This window comes from Nipponia nippon, unplaced genomic scaffold (genome assembly GCF_047370975.1).
Source record: "Nipponia nippon isolate SJK-2023a ecotype South Korea unplaced genomic scaffold, ASM4737097v1 scaffold_15, whole genome shotgun sequence".
In the NCBI taxonomy this organism is placed as follows: domain Eukaryota; kingdom Metazoa; phylum Chordata; class Aves; order Pelecaniformes; family Threskiornithidae; genus Nipponia; species Nipponia nippon.
In genome coordinates, this window is record NW_028262331.1 from 10329553 (window position 1) to 10347611 (window position 18059).

The following is an 18059-nucleotide window of genomic DNA, read 5'->3' on the forward strand; positions in this document are numbered from 1 at the left end:
AGTGGGGTGAAAAACACAATTGACTTTCTTGGGGTCTCAGAAAAGACACAGGTCATTTTCACCAGTTTGGCTCAGTTGCAGAACCGATACAAAGACACCACAAGCAAACATTCGCACACATGTTGGAGGAGGAAACAGGAATGTTTTCTTACAACTTCCCCAAAGACAGCCTCTGATAATCACCGATTTCATCTGCGCTCTTGGTATGCTTCTGGGTCGCCAAGGGTGTATCATGCTCTGCAAGCTCAGGATCCACACCGCTCCCGTTACTAAAGCATGCGAGACAGAATATAGGGCACCAGCCATAACTTTATGCCAAAAAAAAAAAAATAAAAAAATCAAAGGATATAGCAGAGTTTAAAATAAATACATTTTAAACAAAGGATGGAGGCCCTGCCCTTATGGCTCCTAGGAGCTGGGGGTGCTTAAGCTGTACCTACAGCACAGCTGCACCGCCGGCTCCGCGGCAGCCGCCAAGCACAGACCCCTGAGCCGGCTCAGGTGCCGCTAGCACGAGCTCAGCCTCGGCCCACTTACACTGCTACCAGGGCGATTTCTTCCGTCGGCATCGAGTCCTCACCAGCGAAAGCTGCGAGCGACGTGAGTGTTGGCATATTTACATTTCCCATGCCCTTCAGAGCTTACGAAGTAAGAAAGGCAAGGAAATGTAAGGCGAGATAAAACAGCTTGCCCAAAGTCAGACGGCAAGTGGGTGGCACAGTGGGAAACAGAAGACAGATGCTGGGGGCCCGACTCTCCGCCACAATTACCTAATCTCACACGCGTTACGGCGCTACAGCGCAAAAGCTTCCTTGCCATTTCATTTAACCAGAGTAGAAAAGGAAATAAAATTGTACTTCAAACTTCTGCTGAGTTCTGATACAGCCTTCTTGCCCACAAATCCTGCCTCAACATTTCCTCTTTTCATAAAATCCAGGTAGAAACCAACATCTAATTTATAACAAAACCACTTTCACGAAGCATGTGTCTTATTACAGACCACTTAAAAACTGGCTTCCTGTGTACGACTTTTCATGGACAGAATGAAAACACTGGCTTCTTTTTAAGCAACGATCGAGTTTCTCAGTTTGTTTTTTTTTTTTTTTTTTTAAAAAAAAAGAAAGAAAAGAGCACACGTGGGAGGGAGAAGAAATAATAAAAAGTGCTTTAGGCCATGAGGGACCACTATATCCCAGATCCCTTTGTCACATGCCAAAGCAAAAATTTAAAGGAATATTCATCATCCTTTGGAATATCGGAGACATAACATTCAAATAAGGAATTCCAGAAATACTGGACCTTTAAAGCACAAGCAAAGGGCAGAAGCAGCAGCGTGAACAAGGCTGAATGCTGTTCCGTGCTACTGCAACAGAGTAGCCCCCGCAAATTGTGTTTTTCATTGTCCAAAACTTACCAGAAGCTCAAACAATGACGCATTTATCTATTGCTCTTTCTGTTTTAAGGAGGTGCAATGATTCAAGTTAAGCAACTTCTCCCAAGGTACACCCAGGTAACTTTGAACGAAGAATGTAATGAGCTACAAGCTCTTTCACACCAGGGCTAGAGCTCAGCATTGCTTTGGAAGGGAACAGTGAGGTTAGCAGCAGCTAAAAAAATGCCAACACATTCTCTATTTTACTGCATATTACAAATGCTTTGGGAACTCCGGCTATTACAGACTAGAATGTAAATAAGAGTCCAAATCTGTCCCTTCATTTCATAAAATGTAACCAATTCACAAATATTGAATCTGGAAATACAGTGCTGAAAAATGTGAAAGGCTAACAACCTGTCAAACCAAAAAATTACTTTTCTGCAAAGCAAATACTTTAAGAATAGACCATCCGTGTATCCTATTGACCATTAAATCTACATATCAATGTCCAACAGATGTAACAATACAATTCAAACTGTATGCCAAGTCTAAATTAACTAAGCTTTCACTTTCATACAAGCAAAATTCCTTGCACCTCCTGACTCTGGCCTTAGCCCCAGCTCTACACAGACTTCCAAATCCCCCCAAAATGAACCCATGGCAAGAAAACCACCTTTTCTCATGCTAACAACTCTATTGTAATAACATCTTCAGAGACCATACTCAAGGTCTCAGGGAAAAGTAAACCACTGGAGTGCTTAATAATACAACAGCGCATTAACTGGTTCACACCCAGACAGCCTTGCCAAACAAGGTGGGGTTTTCTCTCATGTTTTCTTGATTTATATTTTCACAGCTGTCAGAGAGGAAAGCATGTAGGAAGCAAGTTATGTAAACCACCCGATCAGGCTGAAATCCTCGGTGCGGATTACACCTCCTTCCCTCTCCCGGCACGCTTACGCAGAGAAAGCGGAGGGACTTTATTAGAAAAGATTATTTTTTCAAAGGTTAAGCTGGTCATTATTTGCATTGCTGTCCGTGTTCTAATGCATGACATTGTGCAACCAAAGAAGGAAATTCTCATTCTCACGTTTTGCTGTCCGCAGCCTCGCTGCTATCAGCTTTAGTTTTCTTGCCAGACAGCACTGTGGCCCTGCTAAGGTGCACCCGGAGTAGAGACGGGGTTGGAGAAGTTACTCTCCTCTCACTTGCTGAACTGCCACTAGACGGTAAGTCATGGCTACAGAAGGGAGAGATGAGAAAACTACAAGCGTTCAAAAGCTCAACAGGTTCACAGAAAAAACCCAACATCGGAAGCTAGATATTATTCCACTAGTCTGCTTTGCATCTCAGGAAATAACAAGTGACAGTACAAAACATTTCAGATCCAGAGAGATAATTCAGAAATCCCGTCTTGTTGCAAAATTTCCAAATCTTAAAAGCCATTCTTGAGGAAACAACATATTCCAAGTGAAGTTGAAACATGCCTACGATTTGTCTGAGGGACCTCGTGGCAAGCCAGAACAGAAAACAAAATTAATGCATTTTGGTCCGTTCCAATTTCATCTGAAAACTTAAAATAAAAAGCAAATGCCATAGCCCCCTTCCCCAAAAGTAATTTTAGATTGCTGTGAAAGAAGAAAGAAAAAAAAAAAAAATGTAGAGCCAATGCTCCTGCTTCAAGATTTTTAGAAGTAGCAAACAGCCGGGGCCACCAACACCAGCGCTGCTTTTCTAGCAGTTTGAAATAACAATATATAAAAATAGTGTTTGCCCACAAACCTATTTCACGCATCTCCTTTAAAAATCACCATTCTTTTTCAAAAAAGTATAAATTTAAATGTATTCTCTCCCACACAAGAAAACATGATTTTTCCACAAGAACAGTCATAGACGGGCTGATCTAAGAGCTCAAGACAACTGAAACGTACCTTTAACATAACTCTGTTCCCAGGGTGCTGGAAACAGGGCCTGGAAGGACACAGCAGCCTTTTCATTCAAAGGACTGTTCCCACCAAGACTGATTACGGTATTTTCAGTAAGATTTTTACTCAGAATTCTGTTTCGATAATTGGGTCAAAAAGCATGCCTGGAGCCCAACCACATTAACGTACCAATTAATGACCACACACAACCGTTCAGCATTTGTAAGCTCATCAGACAGTCCCTCCAGCCCACATCTCCAGCCTGGCTCGCACCGCACCAAGGCGGCCTCAACGCAAAAGGGGGGACTCACAGCTGGGGCACCGAAAGGGTTAAAATCCCATGTCAAATAGCAAGTCCTGGCTCCAGACCAGAAGGGACATGGGAACCAGGGCAGCTGAGTTATAAAGGCCTTATTGTAGCAGCCCACTGGATTGGAAATGACTTGTAGGCCTAATGAAACAAAACTTTGGCAGTAAAACAGAATGAAAGGAATGAGACAATAAAAGAGAGGAACAAAGGGAGCAGAGTTGTTTCAGCTTAGGAAAATAAGCTCACTTTGTTGTTGGGAAAAGCCAAAGCCGATTAGGATAAACCAATGACTAGGCATAAGTCTTCCAAACTAATTACACAGTTCACCATGTGAAGTATAATTGCAAGTCGCAAAATAAGGACTACACTACTTTCACTGGAGCTCTATAAAGGGAGCATTACCTAGTAAAAAACGAGCCCTAAGAAGTCCCTTATCATCAGTTGCTTGCAGCTTAAAAGGTGCAGAACATGCACGTCTTGAGAGAAGTGCAATTCATTAGCGTTTGGGGGCTTTCTTCTGCAGGTCGCAGTCCTCCGGGTGAGGCTTATAAGAGGCTGTTGCTTTTTTTCCTTTTTTAAATGATACCAGAAGCCTTAAACGCTCCAACACGTCCTGATCTTGGAGAGCACCATTTTGCTTACCCTTTCAGAAAGCCATAAAACAGGTATACCCGCAGCCACAGCCCTGCTGATGGCTCAGGGCACCTGTGGCCTCTCCAGAGGCTAGCGCAGCCCCACCGTGCTTCCCGTTGGATCTCTTCACTTCCAACGCTTTCTCATTGAAATTCTTTTAAACCTCGGTCTTAACAGCCAGCTTTTCACATGTCAGCACAAGGGCAATGCTGCAGACCCTGGATGGGTTAACATGGCCGGTGAATTTATTTTGTTTGCAAGAATGTTTGAAACATCTTCGACTGAAATAACAGAGGATCACAGAAACAACTGCATTAGACTATCCGGATTAGGTAGTAAGACAATGGATTTTTTTTTTTTCCCTTCAGATTGTAAACGGTTATGGCTTAGTTTGGAGTTTTGTTTTCCTGGCTTAGCCTCCCCAAGTCCTCCTGTGGATCCTGCTCCCTGAAACCACTGGAAGGAGAAGACTCAACCCCAAAGTCTTGCCCAGATACGCCTCCCACCGGCTGCCGGCCTTGGGCCCGCGCCGCCCTTATCGGAGGCGCTGGGCTGGGACGCGCTCCCTGCCCGTCTGCGCCACGAGCCGTGCCGTGTCCCACCAGGTCCTACGGGCCCCGCAGCCAGCCCCCTCCTCGGCACCCAGACCCCCTGCCCTCGCTGGGAAGCCCTCACAATAACTGTTTGTGCACAGGTTCAGGATCGCCAGCTCTAAGCATTCAGCAATCACGAGGCTGTAAGTTACGCTGCTTCGTGCTCGTTCTGTTAAGCCTTTTGGCTTCACTCAGGTAATTTTCCCCAGTCTTCCTCTGCAGCTTACAGCAGCAGCTAGGGATGCCCATCTTCACAAAATGAAAGCTGGGACTCCTACAGATCCTGGGCTTTACAGAAAGAAAAAATAATCACTATCAGAAATTTCATGATCAAAGTCTCGGGAATTATCATTATCACGTATTTTGGTGCTCTAACAGGCAGGCATTTTCACTGGTGAAGTCAGGGAAGAGGGTTTATTAAAGCAGTTTTCTTCTTATTGGAGAAAAAGGTTCTGGCATTTACTTTTCAAAAAGCTGCAGTTTCAAATTCAACACTTTAGGCCCTTTCTTGCCAACTCCAGTTAAACGAGCGAGTCCGCCTGGCCCCAAAGCTGGTAGCTGTTCTAACCACATCGTGTATTTTGAGAGCTACCTCCAGTTACCAAAACAACTTCCCCTGGTTGCAAAGCTCTTCTCTGCAGCAAGTACAAATGGGATTTCAGGAATCACAGCAGTAGGTAAGCAATTTCTTCCACACCAATAAATACGCTCACCATTTCAAAGAGCAAGTCACCTGAGATGCTCTTATCAACTATGGGCGGCTCCTCTACACATTAATTATGTAGTGCAATTTTCTTTATTTTAAGAAAGCGCTAAGCAAATGCAAACCTTGCCAATCGTTCAAGATGCATTGTTTGCATTGTAATGGCTTGACTGGAGAGCGAGGCTTGTGTGCTAAGCAGCGCACAGACGTATCACCAGTCCCTGCCACGAAGAACCTGCACTCTGAGCAAGCAAGTCAAGGAAAGGTGGGGAAGTGGAATGGACGCAGAGAAGGGAGCAGCTCCTACAGTCCTGGGTCATTATATCTGAACGCAGCATCCCACCCACTGCAGCGTATTAACGAGTCTTCTAATTTAGCTGGACCACAAGTCCTCATTTCCTAGAGTCATTAACTAGCTCTGCTTCTTCTAATAACCAGAGCCTTGGGGAGCATCACCTCAAAACACCCCACAAACCAAACTGTCTCAGCTGATGAACAGCGAAGTGCAGTAGAGAGAACTTGAGTGCCTGCACGCAAGGTCGAGTCATGGTGACACAGCCAAGAAGCCTCTCCTCCAAAACGCCACCAACTTCACCAAACTCATCTCCTTTTCACAAGCCAGAATAGGGAAGCGTGAAACAGGGATGCAACTGGAAAAGGTCACCTGGTAGCACAGGGACCGAGTGAGCCTGAGTCCTACAGGAGCTGAGCTCTAACGACTGGACCACGCGGCCTCAGCAGGACATACCCCAGCTCTACTGCCAGAGTAATGGATTCCAGCCTTGATTGCAACTTGTGCGATTATTTTCAGCGCCTTAATTTCTTAGCCTTCAAATTAAGACACTTGAAAAAAAAAAATTTGATTTTCCAAAAGTATTGCCTTTGGAAAGCCAGACCTCTTTTAAGCTATCTCAAGAAAGGCAGAGCACAAAAGCAGAACTGAAGCGTCCCGAATCACTAGTCGCTACTGAAAAACGCAGCCTAGTTGTCTGCATTCTCAGGGACTGTAAAATTGCAAGCATGAAACTACCAGATGGTGAAATTAAAAAGACTATATTAAGACAGCATCCAGACAATATGCAAAGCACTTATATTGAAACTATTATTAACTTCAAAAATACAGGTTAGAGGAGTTCTGCAATTAGGAGTAACTACAGAAGAAACATCCAAAAGCTCATGTAATCCTTTAATAAAAGGCTCAGCAGGCTGTAAACATCCTGCCGGAATCGAAGATTATTATTGAAAATAAAATGAATGGTTTGCAAAACAACTATCAATCCAGCACAGGAACAATTTATAAACTCCCCTCCTCAGCCCTCAACAAAATACCGCCTGGCCGAGGCTTTCCAGGGCAGATAAAAGAAACATAAACTAACTACGAGGAATCGAGCTGTACGGAGCCCCGTGGACAGGGGAGCTGACAGGAGTCTCCGTGGAAGGTGGTACCACGAACTGCTTTCAAAGCGGATGGCTCTGCAAGCTCTACACCTCGCTGGATTCCTGACCAAGCATCCAGAAGCCTTGGAGATCCAGAAAGCTCCAGGGAAGTCGGTGGCACGAAGCTCCAGCTAGATAGAGCCTGGATTGCGGGGTCTGAGCTGTCCCATCGCCATAAAGAGTATTCTGGCAAGGTTTCCTTCCTTGCGTAAGCTTTTTTTAAAAAAAAGTCAGGATTCTACATGTATTTCCACAAGATCTTGCATAAGGATTTTTTTAATAAGAAATTAAATGGATATTCTAGTGACTTCCATATTACTCATGCTATTCACGTGGTTCCTTCAGGCATTTTCACAATTTAATGAGCTCTCTCAAATGTGTCTATCTGCTCCTTTTGCCACTGGAATCAGGGGTAAACAGAAGGCTGATTTTATGGAGAAGATAACTGTGTAATCATTCAGCTAAGGGTCAAATTCTTCCTGAACATACACAAATTCACCTCTCAATGATTCTTTTTTCTCTAATGAAGGTAAACAGTGTTGGCAATGTTGTACAAATACACATGCAACAAACAGAAAAGGAATTCCAGAAGCGATTCCAGAGGCTTCAAGAAATTACACTGAAAGGCAAAAAATGTGGCCCTCCTTTGAGCATAGGCCTCATTGCACTTTTGTTTTTCAAAACACACTTTAAAAAGGAAGGGAAAAAAAATATAAGAATTCAAACCATGTAGTGCTCACTTGGGCAGGAACTTACCTTGCCAAACTGTTCAAAGTATTGCTTTACATCTTCCACTACTGTATTAGCCGATAATCCACCTACAAATATTTTCTTTGTTCTTGTGACCATCTGTAAGAAATTACAAGACAAGCACACGGTTTAACCAGATTATTTCAAACAATATGTGGAAAAAAGAAATACTCTTCAGATGCCATCCCTAACCCAGTTAATGAGAATATTTCTTTAGAAAAGCAATTCAGATTCTATTTGATTAGATACTTTTTTTTTTCTTTGTCTTGTTTTGTTGTTATTTGAGAAATGGCTGAGTAAAGGCACTCAATAACAACTCTAGCCCCCGGATATTTTTTTTTAATAAATGATTTTTATTGTGCTTCTCAATGCAAATATAAGTGAAAGAGGAGTCCAAGTGTCATATCCTCATAGCTACTGTCTCAAAAAGATGTGCCATTTTCCCCCCTTTTTTTCCTAAAGACAGAGTGCATGCTCTTTGCCAGACAAAAGGTAATTACATTGAATCGAAGTGATGCGTTATTAAGTTTCCATGGGTCAGTTTAAAAGGAACTTGCAGAGTTACTTTAAAAATAATCAAATGACAAAAGACAGCAAGAGCTACCGATGCAGTCCTCTAGCTGCCACAAACCACATCTCGGCTGAAATGCTCACAGTATTCCCTCCATCAGGGGCTGGATCAGGCCCTTCAGAAACCTCTTCGTGTTCCCCAAGACCCCAACTGAGCACCCAGCTCTTCTTCCTGACCCACATGCCCCCCAGGTTTGGTCCATCCAAGGTGACAGGATGACGCTGGACTCTCTACGGAGAACGTACTATCAGATAACCCGTTATCCATAACCCGTAACCCTTTAAGACAGGCAAGATCCAGCCCAGGGACCCAAAGCCCAACGGTGGCAGGTGTCTTTGGTGGGCTGATCCCAAACCACTTGAGCCTTGTGGGCCACCTTAAATCAAGGCTGATCCAGGACAACGTTGCCAGCATGCTCCGAAGGGGCAGGCATCATCCCTGTATGCTTGGACAGAGGGGAAACGTCCCAGCTTACAGCAGGCAATTCCCTTACCACTGGAGACAACTAATTAGCAGCCTACCCCACCATACAGAGATGTTGTAAAGTCACCATTGCATGTTAACTCAAGAAACCAACACGCATGTCAATAAGAAATTAATGCATTAAGACGCTTGAGTTTGTTTTCTGTATGACAGAAACTGGACGAAGCGGCCAACTTACAACAGCTGAAGGGAAAATTCACCCTGTAACTCCAGAACCAGGACTTGCTTGGTTAAACAACAGCCAGCAAATACTGAAGCAATGCAAAAGGAACAACACTGGGCAGTCGGCCGGAGACGCAACTGCTGCAGCTGCTCAGTGCACAGCCTGGATTTTTCTCACTTTTTGATTTTTTCACGGAAGACAAGATGCATTTTATGATAGCTACTGAAGGTTGCAAGGTGCAGCCCAGCACCTTCTGTACACCAAGGTGCTGGGGGCTGCCCTGAGGGTCACCACGCTCCCGCAGCAGCACGGCCGCCCCATCACACCAGGGCCTCCCCCGTGGCTCTGCCCCCACGCCACGAGACCCCATCCCGCACATCAGACCCACCGGGAGCAGCGGTGCTCCCCAAACTGGCGCCGGCCCAGCTGGGCTTTGCTACACCAGTGGAGCCGCGGCGACAAGCCGTGCTGTGCGGCTGCGGGCAAAGCCTTCGCAGAACTGAGACACCGAACAAAAAGCTTGGAGTAGCCCCAAATTCTCTCGGTGCAGAACAAATTAAACATCACTCCCGTCTCCGCTGCCATTCAAATTAACCAGGGTAGATATTTCCCTCAATCAGCCCCTAACCATGCTCTACAGAGCTTTACTTTATTTTTTTTTTAAGTTAGGAAGAAAAGAGAGGAAAAAACCAGTGTAAAAATTCAATTATTTTTTCCTGGCTGCAATCTAGGGCTCCAAAATTGAAGCCCAAGCATATATTTTTCTGTAGAAAATTGTCATTTACAAATAAAGAATTGGCTAAAGCCGACTTGTAACTAAAGGATTTTGCAGGGCTGTCAAGAGCCCTCTGCCTGCCAGCATCTGATTTAAGATCAGGCCAAGCTTCTGTTGTCATACAAAAGACGGAGAAAGCAATTATTCTAAAGCAATATTTGAAATTATCATCATTTTTATATTTGACCAAAAAAGAAAGAAAGAAAAAGAGCTACTTCTTTTAGAAGCAAGATTGAAGGTTAAAGAAGAAAAAAAAAAGACTACTTTGTTTCAATAGCTTCAGTCAAAGAAAATATTGGTAATGACAAGCAAATTCACAACATTATAATGCCTAGAGATGGGTTCGAGCTGGGAAATGGTTTCAGAAATCAGCTCTTTGGTACAAACGTGAAGCACAAAATTAAGTCTGCTTTTACAATCTATGTTTTCCTGAAGAGACGGTTCAATTGCTTTGTTGTACATATTCCCCTCAGCAAAAGAACAGAAGTAACGTGCAGCCTTAGCAATTCCTCCTATCCCGACGTGCCTCAACAGGCGATCTCGTTGCCTTCCTTTCACCCGTGGCACGAGGTGCCAGCGTGCCCCCGGGCTCGGCGCGGGCTCAGCCAGCAGTCACTTTCCCACCCCCATCTCCCACGACCCAACGACCACCAGCAGCCCAGGAGACGTGGTCACGACAGAGGTGCAGGTTTGGAAACCAGCCTTTTCCCCATAAGGATCTGGATGTGCGCAGCGGAGGTGAACGAGTGAAGCCCGCTCACCGTGGTGTCACGACGGGCTCCCGCAGCCGGCGACGAGGCCAGCACTGCACTTGGCTCGGATTTAGCCTGGAGCACCTAGGAGAGCCCCAGCAGATGAGAAGAGCTGCTGCTTGCACTGGAAGCACCCATTTCTTACTCAAATATTAATGCCAGGTAACTGCTGTACGCAGTTGACTTGTCTGTGCTGGTACAGCCTCGCTAATTTTCAATTATTAGATAACTGCGGCAGGACTCGGACCAACTGGAAACAAAGCCTCCAACTCCTGCTCTAACCTGCAAATCCTCTCTCGTCGCCAAGCAGACGAGTTATGAGGCAAGGCTTCGTCAGGGTAAAAACCGCAGAGCGCTGTGGTCCTGCTCTGCACAGGGCTCCTGAGGAGCAGAGCAGAGCTTTGCACCGGACTCACAGCCCGGAGACTCAGAGCGCAGACTGTTAGCCTAATAGCTAACAGCCAAAAGGTTTGCAAACGTGTTAGCCAAACATGACGGAGCATGCAACAGCCATTAAAAAAAAAAAATATTCACTAACTTAGGGATTCTACTACACCAGGGATACCTTCTGTGCAGATCAGCTACTGAATCACCAATAAAAAAAGATTTGAAAGCACATCAAATTGCCAGGACCAGGCACATTCACACACGAGTTGAGAAAACGGACAATAACTAGAAAGCCCCCAAACCTCTCATTGCCAATGGCTGTGAGGGCACAGGACCAGATCACCCTGTTTCTCACTAAGTACCCTCAGCAGCAGACAGGGCACCGACACCGACGGGCTCTGGTTCACCCCAGCGAGCGATGGTCTTGCTATCTGCTATGGTATTCTCCACCATCACCTCCCCAGATCGGTGCTTCTTTCAGGGAGGAAAAACAAAGGGTTAAAAAGCAGTTAATGAAGTACACTTAGTGCTGTTTAGTAAACATTAAAGATGACAAATGATCAGAGGCACAAGGAACTGAGCCAACTGAAGAGCTTCTCGTCTAAAAAATAAAGTTTTTTTTTAAATCAAAATTTCTCATTTGGCTCAGTAAATCAATCAGCATATCTTTAACCAAAAAACCCTACAGTTTTATAAAAACATTTATGTATAGATCTAGGAAAACCACTCAGTACTTTTTTTTTTATTATTATTATAACAAAAAGCTCAAAACCTGAGAGTGCCCAGCCTGAAGTCCCTCCAATGAAAGTCACCGAGGATCTTTATCTTTTCCTGCGAGTAAATTTAGCATCTGCTTTCTGGAGGTTGCTTACAATGGAGGCACTCCCACAACGGGCAAAAGGGAGTCGCCTGTAGGGATTTTGGGTTCGGTCCCTCAGACAGCAGCTCCATCTGCTCTCTGCCTGGGGTGGGAATGGCAGTGTTTGGGTAATAGGAAGTGATTTGTGCGAATCAATCACAAAGCCATGTTTTATGAATGACTCCAAAAGGTCTAGGTCACTCAGAAACCACAATACTTCCAGCTTCATGTCTTTGTTTTTAATTTGCAGCATAATATAGCTATCATTCACTATTGCAGGGCTCTGCAAACTGTAGATACTAAATGTTTTTGTACACTGAAGGTGTCTCTCTCTCACTGCAGAAGGAATCGACAGGGGAGTCAGATCTAACGCTGGTTATAAAGTCCGTTAATTGTAAGTACCTGCAAAATTGCTTTGTTTGTACACTGTGTTAGCGTCGCAGTTAATCAAAACACATGTGACTACTACTGCGAAGAGTCATTCAAGGTTACAATCTCTTCATTGGCTTGGCGTTTGAAAAATACATTCGCCTTTGTGCTCTGAAACTGAGCAAACACTTCAGGTAGTGGAGAAGCAGGAAAAAACCACCGTGCTTTAGCAAGACAAGTCTTCTCTTTTTATGCTGTTTTTTTGCCAGGTTAAGGTTGTAACTGGATCGGTTTGGGGCATATCAGGTACATCTTCTCTAAACAACAGGCTGAAGAGGCCATTTCTGGAAACAGAAGTCCTGTCCCACTCGAACACGTCAATACGCTACGTGAACTAAAACCAACCGACTCGGGTAAAACAAAGGAACTGCAGTTTTGCAAAGTCAGAGCCTCCAGTTCAGTGTCCGTTAATATCCTTGCATACTCGGGTACCAACTCTGTTCTTGTTTTCACGGCGGGGTTTTTTTCCCCCCACTGAAAGTGTCTTACTATCATGACTATTAAAAATGAATAAAGGGGATTTTAAGCTCATGAAATATTTTACGGAATTCCTAGAATTTCAAAATCTCAAGCAACAAGTATCCACTACTCTTTTCAGATGAGCCAAGGCCTAGTTTATGTTTAACACAGGACTTACATATTTGACTTCAGGGTAATGGTTTTAAGTGTCATTTCCCTACCGTGCTTTACGCAGCCTTTTTTTTTTTTTTTTTTTTTTTTTTTTTTTTGCTGTTGTTCCCCCCACCCCTGCCAGTTTTAGTGAAAAGCTCCTTGCTTAGGAGGCATGGATGATGAGGTTGGAAAGGATGAGCGCTTACATCCAACTACCACAGAGAGGAGACCGAGAGTGTCACTGGCAGGTCTCATTGCAAAGTGCTTTGGCACTGGGTTATCCAAAGGTGCAGTTAAAAGCGAGCTGGGCAAATGCAGATGGCGGCAGAGTCAGAAATGCTGGGCCATCCTGCGTGCCCTCACAGCTTTGGCTTGAAACAGGACTACTTTCTAAATGAGCAGCCGCTCTCCAAAAGCAAGAGGCAGAGACCGGCGCTGAAGCAAAGCAGCCCACAGGAGGCTCGAAGAACACCCTGGAAACGGGTGCACGAACTCAGCTCTGGCGCACGCCTGTGTGGAATTCATTAAGGCTTTGCATCCTCAACTTCACGATACGGTGGAAGTGGACTAGAGTACTAATAGAGAATCTGCATCGCAAATTGCTGAAATTAGCATTAATTTCAGATTAAACTAATTATGCATATATAACTGTTTTCCAGAGCACTTTCCTCTTTCTTCTACGATAGTGTATATGCGTGGGTGCATGCATACTCCAGCTTGCTCACCTAATCTGCAGTTTGACATTTCATCATTTCTAATGTATCCGCCTTCTAAATAGGCTTATAATTGGAAAAATCATCTTTGGTATATATGCTGAACTGCATTTTATACCCCATTGTGTTGTACATTCAAACTACAGCATTACCTCTAATTAAAAACAACAATAACTCATGTAATAGGGGAAGTGATCTTGTTAACTAAATTGCTAGGCTTCTTTGGCAGAGCACAAACCATAAGCAAGAATTCTCCAGGTTTTTTTTTGCCTCCGGGATCCTCACAGCAAGTTCCAAAAAGCTCTTAAAAAAACAAACTGAAACATGATGCAAAGCCCACGATGAAAAAGGCAACGTTTACTGAAAGCTGCCAACCTTCCTCCATTCACCAAGTAAGAGACCACCCCGGGAACCATCCCCTTCCCCAGCATTACTGCATGGTTGACAAACGATGGACACGTTTCGTTGAGCACTGCGTACCATCGGTTAGCCAATATTAGGCTCTCGAGCTCCACAACAGCAAGAGGAGCTCAATCCTGTGCAAAGGCAGCACAGCTTTACGTGCCACGTACAACACGCTTAAGTATTCAAAGTAGGATTTCAGCAAGACTTAAATAGTGCAAATACCTTGTGCCTGACCCCTGTGTAAGCTAATGTCATCCTGGGAGAACCGACTCAAGCTATAGAAAGGTATGCAGGAATGAAGGAGCTCTTTAATCCAAACAAGCAGCACAGATTCCCAGCAGGGTAAATCAGTTCCCTTGATTTCTGTGGAAAATACAGATGGGTTGTATTCTCCCAATCCATTAATAAATGAAACTTAACTTAGTCCCTGCTGTATTCCTAGGTTTTGGCTGTCTCTGGTTTTGCTGTTAACTTTGGGAGGGTCAGGTTTTGCCTAGTGTTTTATTTTTCTCCCTCGATGGCTATGGTATCAGCAGGAGGCAGAACACACAAAGTGATTTTTATATGACAGATTGAATTGGCAGCATCACCAAAGCCATCCTTGGAGTTTCACAAGCAAATCTGGCCCGGCTCCAGCAGAGCCCTTCCTGGTCATCTTCCTGACTACAACCAAATTTAACTCTCTTGTTTTCCCCCTGGGAGGCCCGGCCCCTTATTCACTCGCAGGTACAGTTCAGCAATGGCAGCCCCGTCAGGGGCCACAGCCGTTCCCCCAGGGAGAGGCCCTCCCCAGAAGAAGAGCTTGCCGTCCGGGCAGGAGCATCCCGCACCCTCCCCTAAGCACCCTGCAACCCCCTCCCCGCTCTCCAGGCACAGCAACGCGTTTATGTGTGCCACCACGAAGAGCTCCCTTCATGGGAGATCCAATCTCCTGAAAATTAGCCCCAGCTGTGAGAGCTCAGCATTTTTTTTTTTTAAGCAAAATCTGGCTTCAAGCTCCATATCAAAAGATACAGTAAAATTCACCAGAACCAGACTTCACACCCTCCAGAGCACAGGAATAGATCATAGCCCCACAGCCTCGCTATAACCAGTTATATCATATCCCCTAGGACTGCTCCCTTCTACTGTGCTCTAGTTAACTCTTTTATGGGTTACAGAAGCAAGGTACAGAGGCAGCAAGAGGGGAGCAGAGAGAAAAATCTATTTAAATCCCCCTGGTTGCTTTAGCTTCTCATGCACGGTACGGTAAGGAAGGTAACTAAATATTCACCAAGTGCAGCCAACGTACCTAACATGCCTGCCTGATTACTGTTCAGCAGTGCTTAAAAAACTGCATTAATAAGTTTAAATAAAGATAATTCTTTTTAAAGGAATACATCTCAGGACCACAAAGAGAGATCACTACCCAACGTGACTGTGTACTAGGGGCGGGATTTTTGCAATGCCCATATAACACAGGGACAAAGGTCCCAACGGGAAGCAATTAAGACACTGCTCCTAAATCTACGGGCTACTGGCAGAACTTCACCTTGTACAGAGAGAGACAGAGAGAGATGGCGTTCTGCCCAGGGACCTCACGTTCAAAGACATGGGAGCAATATTTGATGGGAACACTGCATTAACTATTACAACGTTCATCAATTCCTCTATTTATATTATACTGTCTTCTGGAAAGAAACATCTTGTGCCATATCCAAAATACAGCCAGAAAACCTGTGTCCTCCAACAGGACACACGATTGTGAAAGAACACATTTACAAGGGCATGTTCAAGGTCAGTTTGGAGTAAGGCTCTACAGGTGAAGCAGGGTCGACTAAAGTAAGTCAAAGTGGGAAATCAAACTAAGCAGCTTCCCAAAACATATCCAAATCCTCATTTTTTAATCTGGAACAATACAAGGAGAAGGCAACCAGCCGTCCCTGCTTTCCCAAACCCGGGAGGGGCATGCAGCAAGGCAGACACTGCATGCAGGCTGGATATAGCAGCGAGTGGCATCGTCTTCTGCCGAAGAGTGGGCCGCCTGCCCCGTACAGGCTGCACCGTTGCAGATCTGGTGAAAGCAGAGATTTGTGTGGGGCTTCCACAATTAAGAGTGGCTGAGGGCCTGCCCCAGAGGACAGCTGACCACAAAGGCCAACAACTGCAAAAGCTGTGTGCCTGGAGTTGGATGCCAAAATCCATACTGAAGCACTTAAGTGGCCTGTTTTTTCCAGGTCCTGCAGCTCCCATTGACTGAAAACTCTCATCCAAGAGTCCTCACAATGTTTTTGTGATCTGAGTCACAGAATCATAGAATCATTTAGGTTGGGAAAGACCTTTAAGATCACCAAGTCCAACTGTAACCCAGCACTGCCAAGGCCACCACTAAACCATGTCCCTAAGCACCACATCTACATGTCTTTTAAATATCCCCAGGGATGGGAACTCAGCCCCTGCCCTGGGCAGCCTGGGCCAGGGCCTGACAGCCCTTTGGGGGAAGAAATTCTTCCTCATATGCAACCTAAACCTGCCCTGGCGCAGCTTGAGGCCGTTCCCTCTCGTCCCATCGCTTGTTCCTTGGGAGAAGAGACCGATCCCCCCCTGGCTCCAGCCTCCTTTCAGGCAGTTGCAGAGAGCGATGAGGGCTCCCCTCAGCCTCCTCCAGGCTGAGCACCCCCAGCTCCCCCAGCCGCTCCTCGCCAGCCTTGTGCTCCAGCCCCTGCCCCAGCCTCGCTGCCCTGCTCTGGCCACGCTCCAGCCCCTCCATGGCCTTCTTGGGGTGACGGGCCCAACGCTGAACACAGGATTTGAGGTGCGGCCTCCCCAGTGCCCAGCACAGGGGAACGATCACTTCCCTAGTCCTGCTGGCCACTCCGTGAGCTTCCATGAAGTCCCAATCAACTTCCATGAAGTCATATCAACCCAATTAAAATCTATAAATCCATCAGAGCAAAAGCGGTAGGCAAAATTGAGTAGAGTACCTTCTATTGTTGCTATATTTGCATGCAGCTGCAGTTGCCGCCCGAAGCGTCGCCAGCTCCCGGGCGCTGCAGGCACAAGGGCAGACGTTCCCACTGGCCAACCTCAAGCGCCTCCTGAGGGACAGTGCCAAACAACTCGTGGAAGCTCAGGCAGAGCCATGTTCAACCAAGAGCTGCTGCCTGCTAACCAGGTGGGCTGCCCAAGCCCGTGAAGTCACATTGCCACATCACGGCTGTCAGCTAGGAGCCAAAACAGGGATCCTGCACAGGCCTCTTCCACCAGTAGGCATTGCTGCTGGGCAAGCTGTCATAGGGCAAGGTGACTTGCAGGGGACATGCTCTTATCCTACAGGCAAAAGCTTTTCGTTCTTTGAGTGCTCCACACTTACCTCTGAAGTTAAGAGAGCACGCACAGGCAGTTACGCTGCTCAGCCAGCCATACCTTTTAGCATGCAAGGAGCTTGCTCTGTCAATATGCCCCAAAGCACGTGGTTCTGCAGCCAGAATGGCTTTTATGGTGCTGTCAATGAACCTTTCTTTAAGCATGCACTTACAAAAAGGAGAAGGAAGAAATGTAATTGGAGGTTTAACACAGCGTTTAACAAAAACCAATAGCACAGACCAATTCTGAGATGAAGAGAAGTGCATATTCTGTAAGAGTTTATAAATTCCTCCAGCTCCAAACACTGAGGTCAGTCCAAAAAAAAGTTTATGGCCTCTACAGTGCAGAAAGCAGGCATAATTTAAATACTTCTAAGTTAGTATCAACTAATTTTTCACAATAACCCTGTCAAATCAGTGATGAGAGCTCTCTGTTACGATTCTAGATAATGTTCTGCTAAAACAAGAAAAATTCACAGGAAGGGAAAAGAAATGTGTAAAGCAATTTACCTCCCTCCCAACATACTCCAGATGATTTCTCTGAAAAGAACAAATGGAAAACTTTAACCCTTAGCCTTGATTAATTTCATCTACATAATATAGATGCACATGGCAATCAGTTACTGATGAGCAAGTTTTACTTCATCTGCTGAGTCAAGCTAATGTCTATGCAACACGCTGCTTGGCTTTTTCATAAGGGTGATCTTTTCTTCTGATGCGAGACCAGTGAAATCTTGCAAAATGTCCAGATTTGCTTATTACCGCTGTTGAAATACTTTCACAATTTTATGAAATGCCGCATTTTCTTTTATCCTCTTCCCCCCCCCCCCCCCAAATGGG

The 18059-nt window shown here is 45.3% G+C and overlaps 1 protein-coding gene across 12 annotated transcripts in view; it reads right to left on the bottom strand.

Moving 5' to 3' along the window:
- The window catches only part of MSI2 (musashi RNA binding protein 2), a 259928-nt gene that overhangs the window by 163321 nt on the left and 78548 nt on the right, over positions 1 to 18059 (bottom strand). For all 12 annotated transcript variants that reach the window (XM_087752379.1, XM_087752373.1, XM_087752376.1 and 9 more), the window contains one exon: positions 7733 to 7825. In XM_087752379.1, coding sequence (XP_087608505.1) covers positions 7733 to 7825 — 93 coding nt within the window. The remainder of the gene's footprint in view (positions 1 to 7732; positions 7826 to 18059) is intronic.